The sequence below is a fragment of the Chiloscyllium punctatum genome, chromosome 15 (genome assembly GCF_047496795.1).
Source record: "Chiloscyllium punctatum isolate Juve2018m chromosome 15, sChiPun1.3, whole genome shotgun sequence".
Classification (NCBI taxonomy): Eukaryota; Metazoa; Chordata; class Chondrichthyes; order Orectolobiformes; family Hemiscylliidae; genus Chiloscyllium; species Chiloscyllium punctatum.
In genome coordinates, this window is record NC_092753.1 from 59,174,383 (window position 1) to 59,185,154 (window position 10,772).

Sequence of the window (10,772 nt, forward strand, 5' to 3'; positions counted from 1 at the left end):
AATTGCAAATACCTCATTGATGTTAGGGATGTTAGAGACATTTCCTTTATTGTGAAAGAAACAATGTTGTGTTTTTGTAATATTCATGTTAGTGTCTAGTGCTGTATTCGCCACTCTATGGGACACAGCTGAACTTGTAAGCTCAACTGGTCCTCTCTTCCATCATTATAAAGGGCATTGTCGAAGAATAATCTCTACAGGTGTAGTTGAAATGTTGTAGGTGAACCCATATCCCTGCAAGGATTCTGCCAATCAACAATCTAAAATGGACTCACATTTGGATTTTACTAACAATGCCCTTTGCCCCCAGATTTTCTTGATTTCACTATTCGCATCATGTCCAGGATGCAAGGCCCTTCCCATTTCACTTCTCTATAACTGTGAGCCCTCACTCTTCTAGAATAGTGACCCCACTCTGCAATCTGCTCACCATTGACTTATAGTTGCCATTCCCGAGCTTCCATGCAGGAACCCTGTCTCCTGTTTCCCTCCCTGTGACATAGGGTTAGGCAAGGAAAATCATTGACCTTACATAACTGCACAAAGCCAACTGGTCCATGCTGCCTTTACATGACAGTGACAGTGAACCAGTGGTCATGAGATTCCTGAACTCTATCTTGGACTTAATGACAACTATTTCCCACTGTTGACTATTCACAGGTGTAAAATATATGACAGGTCCACATCCAACACAGGCCAGATACACAGCCAAGGCACTCCTGATTTTATCTCCAGATCTCTGTCTGCTCTCAGGAAATCAAAATATCACATCCTGTGACAATTTTCAAATGTCAATATAGGGTCACAATGGGAGAAGTTTCAAGAAGCATTGCTTTATACCTGTACCATGTGTGTCCACACTCTTATAAATTCTAAAAGAATACCCTCGTGTGCACTGCAATAGCACCCACAAAGTTGGGACAATTCAGCTTCTGGTTTCCATGTGGTCAGGTTGAACAACTGAAAGTTTGCCAAGGTAATATTATTAGTTTTGAATGAAATCAAGGTTTGTAATGGCATTTCAGTAAATACTGTATTTCATCAGATAAAGTAGTAAGCACATAGCTCCAGGGTCAGGTATCAAATGGATGGAGGAAAAGAAAAATTGAGAAAAGAATGATGACTTTCTACTAGTTGCTCAGGTGTTTGGAATATCTGAACTCCACTACTTACAGTGTAACTGCATCTTTTTGCTGCCTGTCATTTTTCACTCTTCTCTTTGCTTTGCTAAAGTGGCTTGATTATGTAATCCTTCAGTAATCCAAAATAATTGATGCATATTTTAATCTGTGGTCCTGGGCCACAAGAATTCAACAAACTGAACATTCTAAATGAACTTAATCCTGCCCTCCTATTGTGGTCATGTATTCTGTTTAATTTAAAGTTCCATCGACTTTATTGCGGATTCTTCTGTAATTATTATATTTGACAAGGGTAGCAAGGGTCCCTCCTACATCTTTCAGTCTTCCCTCCTGGTGGGTTGAACTGGGCAGAGATGACTGAATGTCCTTTGCTTCACCCCTTAAAAGTCAGGAATAGTGTGAATATGAGATAAATTCACTGATCCAGTACTCCCAGTAGGAAGCAATGCATAACGGAGGTAAGGATTAGAGATACAACTGTAACATGGTGGCTCTGATTCTCTGACCTGCCCATTGTGCTCCAATGTGACACCATGTTGGGAGCATCTGATTGGTGAGTTTGTTCAACGTATAGAAAAGTGGGTACATTGACTTTCTCAGATTTTCACAAGTTACACATTAAAATCCATTAACTTCTTGTTTTCGATTTTGCAAACAGAATTTAAAATGCAAGTGGATAAAACTGAATTGAATATTAGCGTACCGGAGAAGGACCTGTTTCAGCTCACCTGTAATGTAACCCAACAAACACAAGATAATTCTCAGTTTGCTGTAACCTGGTTCGTGTGGAAAGTCAAACAAGGTGCTGACCAAATCGTGAAGGAGACCGTTTTAAAAGTTGATCACAATTCAGTGTTTGGGTTCGATGTTTCACTGGATGGAGTTGAGGGAATGAAGGACAGGCTGCAATTAGAGAGACCTTCCAATGGATTGTACAGCTTGACTGTGCAGGACTCTGCAAGCAGTGATACGGGCAATTACTCATGTCACGTGGAGGAATGGATTCAAACTGCCAACAATATCTGGTATAAACTAGGAGAGGATGAGTCTGGGCTGGTGATGGTCACCGTGCAGGACAAAGGTAATTTGCTCATTCAAAATGCTGATATTTCCTGAATCATATGTGGTCAAGAATACTAAAGAATTTGAGTACTTTCTCACTGCCAAGTGTATGATGCTTTGGGAATGCTTTATGAAGGACTCCAGATTTTGTGATGAAACTGCCTTTAAGTTGATCCAGAAAATGAAAGGGTTACAGACATGTAAAGGATATTGTATACCTGTACATGTGATCTGTGCTTTAGGTGAAATTGTGTTGCAAGCAAGAAATGAGCAACAAGCATAACAGAAATCCCTTGTAACTGTAATGAATGATCAGATCACATTATGTATTCATGTCTCTTGAATGGGACCTGAACTCATAACCTTGTGTCTCAGGGGCAACCGTTCTACCTGTGAGCCAAAGCTAACATTTTGACATTAGTACTAAATCTCTGTTTTATTAGTGTAAGTCTGTGCTCTCTTGCCTGACTGTCATGACAAAGTCTGAGGTCATAAACCAAATTTACATTCATTATCCTCTCACACTCCTGTGAGGCGCTATAAATTCAAATAAGTTTTTTTTTATTTTAAGGAATACGGAATTTTTACTGCATAAACAATGTTGAATGATGTTGGACAGATAGACTATATTCCAGAATCCTCTATGAAAGACAATGGGATTCATAAAAATCCACACAGTATCATAAAGGTCATGCATACAATGATTTCATTAAATCAAGCTCAACCTCCAGATCCCAGCTAATCTCTAGATCACAGATCTTCCTAACCACTTATAGATCCCAGACATTTCTGGATTTGCATGAAGGTGTGGACATCAAATATTTGAAGCTTGAAAGCTACAACAGTCACCAGATTCTGAATTGTCTCTCTTTACTATCTGGACTGCTTCGTCTAGCAACTGTTCTGAACCTACCATTGGGCTCTGTTTGGTATCCATGACAAACTTGACCGTATACTTCTCCATGTAATCAAGCCTCCACAATTGAGCTCCTATATGTAACTGACCAATAACTCTCAGTGCATATTTCATGAATGCTTTGCTGTCAGGACTTGAGCTCATTTGTTTGTCCATTTTTCATTTCTATTTTGAACATCCAAGTTGCCCCAGCCACTGCAGACAGTTTTGGTTATGTGTATGGTCACTAAATTCTTCCTCCACAACTACTTAGTGTCCATTTTATGTGAAGTATAGTAAGATTCTTTTACTGGGGCAAAGCTACTGTAAAATGTAAGTAAATGGTGTGTTTTCCTCTCATTTCTATGAATTTCCTTCTATATTCCTATCTTTCTCCATTTGTCTATGTTGATCTGTCACTGTGCCTCCTATTCTCTTTGTTGATATCTGTTCTTCTGCTCTTTTATCTGTTCATCTATTTTTGTATCTTTGTTTCTCTTCCTCGGTTTATAGTCTTTCTTCTGTCTTTGTATTAATAGTTTTCCAGGAAATAGTGAGAAAATGCAAGCGGGAATGGCCACAGCAGTAGGTGGTAGGAGAGTATAAATAGCTGAATGTGGACTGGATTATAGGATGAAACTAGAGAGAATGAGTTAGAAGCACATGCATGAAGTTGGTCTGCCAAGTATAAACTATTGAAGAAACAGCAAAGTGATTAAAAAGTACACTGGACATGGTTGTCATTTTGCTAAGATAAGTATTTACATTTTAATGTATTAATCGTAAAATCATTTCTTTGTTTGCATGGTTTACATTGAATAGGAGAGGAACTGATTTGGCAGCTACAAATCAGAAAAGTACTTTTTGATGGAGTCATAGAGTTACACAGCACTGAAACAGACCCTTCAATCCAACTTGTCTGCACTGGCCAGATATTCTAAGTTAATCTAGTTCCATTTGCCAGCATTTGGCCATATCCCTCTAAACCATTCCTATTCATAAACCCATCCAGATGCCTTTGTAATGTTGTAATTGTACCAGCCTCCTCCACCTCCTGGCAGCTCATTCCAAAATTACCCCTCAGGTCCCTTTTAAATATTTCCCTTCTCACCTTAAACCCATTCCCTGTAGTTTTAAACTCTCACACCTTGGAATAAAGACCTTGGCAATGCACCCTATCCATGCCCCTTATGATTTTATAAAGAGAACCTTCAAAAGTTATTGGGGGGAGGCTGTTGGCACATTTACAACAGCTGGGAAGTGGGAGGCTTCAAAACGTAGTTAACAAGAATTCAGAGAGAGGGTGTTCCTGTTAGTGTGAAGAGCAAGGCTGATAGGTGTAGGAAACACTTAGGGTGGTACGTTGGCTCAGTGGTTAGCACTGCTGCCTCACAGCACCAGGAATCCACTTTGATTCCAGCCTCGGGCGACTGTCTGTGTGGAATTTTCACATTCTCCCCATGTCTATGTGGGTTTCCTCCTTGTGTTCTTGTTTTATCCCGCAGTCAAAGATGTGTAGGTTAGGTGAATTGGCCATGGGAAATTGTCAGTAGTGTGCGGAGTAGGTGCATTAGCCACACGGAAATGTAGAGTTACAGAGATAGGGTAGGAAGGTGAATCTGGGTGAGATGCTCTTTAGAGGGACGGTGTGGACTCATTAAGCTGAATGGCCTGCTTACACAGTATAGGCATTCTATGATAAGGTCATCCGTCAGCCTCCAACACTGCAGGGAAAATCTGCCCCAGCCTATTTAGCCTCTCCCTATAGCTCAAACCCTACAATCCGAGCAATATCCTTGTAAATCTTTTCTGAATCCTTTCAAGTTTAACACTATCTTTCCTATAGCAAGGAGACCAGAATTGAATGCAGTATTCTAAAAGTGACCTCACTAATATCCTGTACAGCTGCAACATGACCTCCCAACTCCCATAGTCAATGTACTGGCCAATGAAGGCAAGCCTTCCTCACCACCTGTCTACTTGTAACTTCACTTTCAAGGAGCTATGCACCTGCACCCCAAAGTGTCTTTGTTCAGCAACATTCCCCAGGGCCCTATCATTAACTGTGTAAGTCTTGCCTTGGTTTGCCTTTCCAAAATGCAGCCCCTCACATTTACCTAAATTAAACTCCATCTGCCACACTTCAGCCTTTTGGTCTGTCAGCCCATCTGATCAAGATCCCATTATACTCTGAGATAACTTTCTTCACTGTCCACTACCCCACCAATTTTGGTGTCATCTGCAAACTTACTAAACATACGTCCTATGTTCACATCCAAATCATTTAGATAAATGATGAAAAGAAGTGAACCCAGCACTGATCCTTGTGGCACATTGTTGGTCACAGGGCACAATAGAGAGATTATTCTTGACTCCTTTCTCACACCTCTAAATCTTAAAAGCCCATAAATTACTTCATGGAAGAGTCCTCTCCAAAAGAGAGTTGGGTTGCTGAATTAACATTTTACAGGCCAAGGCTGCTGACGTTTAATAGTATGAGAGACAACTTGATCTGTGAAATGCCTAGCAGCTTGACCAGAGGCTGGACCTGTCAGCCTTCTGAGGGAAATTGTGCTTTTGCATTTATTGTGGACCCGCAGGAGCAGGATTACTCATCCCTGCCTTGAGAACCCTTTTCAGCCTCTCCCCAGATCTGCCTAACCATCAGCTTCCTGACTCCATCCAATCCCAAATGATTTATTTCTGTAATTCTATAATTAGAAAATTATCCACACATTATTTCTATGAAATTCTATGAAATTAGTGTCAGATTACACGTTAAGAAATATCCATCACAAAGATTAATTTATATCACTTCCTTAACCATCACTACTCATCTGCTTCACATTAATGCCTACGTAGCTTTATACTTAATAATGTGATTTGATCCCAATTCTATTTCTTCACCATCAATACTCTTCAACTCATACAAAGCACTACAAGCCATATTGTATCCTATACAAATTCCTGATCATCCTTTATCTCATCCCTATATTATCCTGGTTCAAATTTAATTCTTGCTTTCAACTCTCTGTCTGGCCAGTCTATCTCCAAAATTTCCACCTGCTTTCGAGCTCCTCACTTCTCCCCAGTATTGGCAGCTTCACTTCAGCCTCACTGTGCTCTGGAATTTCCTTCCTAGATTTCTCCTTTCCTCCCTTCCAGTCTCAAAGGCACTCCTTAAAACGCATATCTTTTCCTCAAGTTTTGGTCACCCATTGTAAAGTCTTTCTTTGGCTCAGTGTCATTTTCTATTTTAAATGCATTAATGTGCTGTTGAATTATAGAGTGTGACCAAAGTGTGGGAATAGTACACATTTATATTGAAAGCTTGCAATTATCTCATACCGTTGAGGTAGAAAAGATTGCAAAGTGCTTTAGAGATATTTTAGAATGGTTCCTTCTGCTTTTCAGATAATCTCAGTTGTTCCAGTTGTTTCTTTAAATAGTGTTTAAATCACACAATGATTGTGCAGCCTTTATACCTGCTGAGAGCTGCTGTAGTGACTACATTCTAGTAGTCTTTCTGAGATCTTTTATGCATATTCATTCAACACTATCACCAAAATAATGGTGTGTGGTTTAAAAACATAATTCAAATTCATGATCTTCTGATGCTCAATGAAGTAAGCCTGTTTCTGTGGCATTTCAAAGAAGAGTCATATTGAACTTGACATGTTAACTCTGTTCCTCTCGCCACAAACACAAAGTCAAATCAGCTGAGTTTTTCCAGCACAGTCCATTTTTAATTCCGATCCCCAGTAATTTGCTTTGGTTTTACTGTTTTCTTGGGATGTATGTCATCAGTACGAGAGGAATCATCAATGCTCTGTCAGCCATTTTCATTTAGGCTCACTGGTGTCTATCAGCATATATTCCCTCAACCACCCAGGAAGAGAAGATTTCAAAGTAATTTGTCATTATCTGTGATAAGCAAACTACAGCCTGAATGCAAAATACCATTTGTATTAATCAGCTGTGGCTCAATTTATCCATGATCTGACAAAATGTAGCTCAGGTTCAGCTTGTTCTCAAGATCAATCTGTAAATTCTGATGTCAAATGTTCATTTGTTCCTTTTAAATCATTTATTAGCCCAATGTTGACTGCCTATCCTTCATTCCCTATGAGAAAATACTGCTGAGCTATTTTCTTGGACTGTTGCAGTCTATGGGCTGTAGGGACACCCACAGTGCTGTTAAGAAGCAAGTTGCAGGATTTCGATCCAGCGACAGTGAAGGAATGGTGGTAACTCTCCAAGTCAGTATGGTGTGTGTCTTTAAGGGGAACTTACAGGTAGTGGAGTTCCCAGTTATCTGCTGCGCTTATTATTCTAGGTAATAAACGTTATGGGTTTGGAAGGTGCTGTTCAAGGTGGTTCGGTTAATTTCTGGGAGTCAGGAGATAAGTTACTCATGGCAGAATTTCCAGTCTCAGATATGCTCTTGTAACCATGCATGTAGCTGGTCCTGTTAAGTTTTGGACAATGTTAACCCCAGGACTTTGATAGTGGGGAATTCAGTAATGGTAATGCCATTGAATGTCAATGGGTAATGGTTAGATTTTCTCTTATTGGAGATGATCTTTTCCTGGCAAATATATGACACAAAAGTCACCTACACTTGCCTGTCCAAGCCTGAATGTTATCTAGGTTTTGCTGTATATGTACGTGGACTCCTTCAATACGAGAAGTCAAAAATGGTGCTGAACATTGTGCAATTATCAATGAACATCCCCACATCTGACCTTATGATGGAAGGAAGGTCATTGATGAAGCAACTGAAGATGCTTGGGCCTAGGACACGACCCTGAGAAACTCCTGCAGCAAAAGACTGACCTCCAACGAATCACCTACCTTTGCCAGCTAAAAATCCAACTAGTGGACAGTTTTCCTCCTGATTTCCAATGTCCTAGTTTTACTAGAGCTCCTTGATGCTGCACTCATTCAAATGGGGTCTTGATGGTCATAAGCAGTGACTCTCACCTCACACCTGGATTTTGTCTCTTTTGTCCTTGCTTGAACCAAGGCTGTATTGAGATCAAGAGCTGAATATGTCTGAAAGAGTTGGAAGTAAGAATTCCTGAGCAGGTCTTTGTTAAGTATATGCTGCTTGATAGCACTGTTGATGACACCTTCCATCACTTTACTGATGATGGAGAGTAGATGTATGGACTGGTAATTGGTTGGGTTGAACTTGTCCTTTTTTTGGTGTATAGGACAAATACCTAAGTAATTCTTCAAATTGTCATGAGTGATGCAGTTGCACTGAGACAGTTTTGCAAGGTGCATGGTTAGTTCTGGCTCACATTTCTTCATTACTACTGCCAAAGTGTTGTCAGGGCCATGCGCTTTGTGATACTCAATATCTTCAGCTGTTTCTTTATCATGTTGAGTGAATCAAATTGTTGAAGATTGGCATCAGTGATTCTGAGGACCTACCAAGGAGTCCAAAATGAATCATCCACTTGGCTGAAGATACTTGGGAATGCTTCGGCCTTTACTTTTGTGCTGATGTGTTGAAAATGGGAATACCTATAGAATACATGTACCTACAGTTTGTTGTTCAATTGACAATTATCATTCATGACTGAATGTGGCATGGATAGTCAGCATGGCTTTGTGCGTGGGAAATCATGTCTCATTAACTTGATTGAGTTTTTTGAAGAAATAACGAAGAGGGTTGATGAGGGCAGAGTGGTGGAAGTGATTATATGGACTTCAGTAAAGCGTTCAACAAGGTTCCTCATGGCAGACTAGTTAGCAAGGTTAGATCTCATGGAATACAGGGAGAGCTAGCCATTTTGATATAGAAATGACTTGAAGATAAAAGGTGGTAGTGGAAGGTTGCTTTTTAGACTGGAGGCCTGTGACCAGTAGTGTGCCACAAGGATCGGTGCTGGATCCACTGCTTCTTGTCATTTACATAAATGATTTGGATGTGAACATAGGAGATATAGTTAGTAAGTTTACAGATGATACAAAATTGCTGGTGTAGTGGACAGTGAAGGGGGTTACCTCAGAGTACAAGTGATCTTGATCAGATGGGCCATTGGGCTGAAGAGTGGCAGATGGAGTTTAGTTTAGATACGTGAGGTGCTGCATTTTGGAAAGACAAATCATAGCAGGACTTATACACTTAAGGGTAAGGCCCTGGGGGTGTTGCTGAACAAAGAGACCTTGGAGTACATGTTCATATTTCTTTGAAATTGGATTCGCAGGTAGGTAGGATAGTGAAGAAAGCATTTGGTATGATTTCCTTTATTAGACAGAGCTTTGAGTATAGGAGTTGGGAGGTCATGTTGCGGCTTTACAGGATATCGGTTCAGCCACTTTTGGAATATTGTGTGCACTTCGGGTCTCCTTCCTATCGGAAGGATGTTGTGAAACTTGAAAGGGTTCAGAAAAGATTTGCAAGGATGTTGCCAGGATCGGAGAATTTGAGCTACAGGGAGAGGCTGGGGCTGTTTTCTCTGGAACGTTAGAGGCTGAGGGATGGCCTTTCAGAGGTTTATAAAATCATAAGAAGGGGCATGGATAGGATGAATAGACAAGGTCTTTACCCTGGGGAGGGAGAGTCCAGAACTAGAGGGCATAGGTTTAGGGTGAGAGGGATAAAATTTAAAAGGGAGCTAAGGGGCAACGTTTTCACAGAGGGTGGTGTGTGTATGGAATGAGTTGCCAGAGGAAGCGGTGGATGCTGGCAGAGTTATAACATTTAAAATACATCTGGATGAGTACATGAAAAGGAAGGTTTTAGAGGGATATGGGCCAAGTGCTGGCAAATGGAACTAGATTAGGTTAGGATATTTGGTCGGCATGGACAAGTTGGATGAAAGGGTCTGTTTCCGTGCTGTACATCTATATGACTCTATGACTGTAGAGTAAGATGTGATCTGTTTTAAAGCTGCTGCTCCTGGTGTGCCCATCTGCATTCTTCATTGGCTTGGAGTTCATTCCTTGGTTTAGTGATAATATTAGACTGGGGAATATGCTGGAGTATGAGGTTACAAATTGTGGTTGAATATATTTCTGCTGCTGCTGATAGCCCTTAATGACTGAAGCATACACATTCATGAGTTGTTAGACCTGTGTTAAATTTGTCCCATTCAATATGTTGGAAGTACCCCATAAAACAATGATAGTTATCAATGATAACACTGCATCACCACCAGGTTTGTGCAATGGTCACTCTTACTAAAACTACCATTGTCAGGTGCATCTACTCCAGTTGGCATAATAAGGACATGGTCACATATGTTTCTCCCCTCTGTTTGTACCCTCATCAGTTTCTGCAGGTCCTGTTCAGCACTTATCACCTTTTTCAACATAGTCAGCTCAGTCACTAATGGGGCTACCCAGCCACTCCTGGTCAGGGGCACTGAGGACCAAACCCAGCGTACATTCTGTTCCTTTTATTTCTTCAGTGCTTCCTACGAGTGGTGTTCAAAATGGAGGAGAACTGACTTATTGGCTGAGGGGAAGGGTGGGCATGGTCAGTCTGCCATAATCAGCAGAAAGTTCCTTTGCCCAGATTTGACCTGATGTCATAAGAGTTTATGAGGTCAGGAGTCAATGCTGAAGACTCCCAGGACAGCTTCTTCCTGAATGTAAGCCACTGTGCTGTGGATCTGCTCTATGGAAAGGTCTGGACATACCCATGAATAATGATGGCA

General features: G+C 40.7%; 1 protein-coding gene across 1 annotated transcript in view; it reads left to right on the forward strand.

Annotated features, from left to right (window-relative positions):
• The window catches only part of igsf3 (immunoglobulin superfamily, member 3), a 229,183-nt gene that overhangs the window by 208,368 nt on the left and 10,043 nt on the right, over positions 1–10,772 (forward strand). The window contains exon 9 of the mRNA XM_072585217.1: positions 1,801–2,223. Coding sequence (XP_072441318.1) covers positions 1,801–2,223 — 423 coding nt within the window. The remainder of the gene's footprint in view (positions 1–1,800; positions 2,224–10,772) is intronic.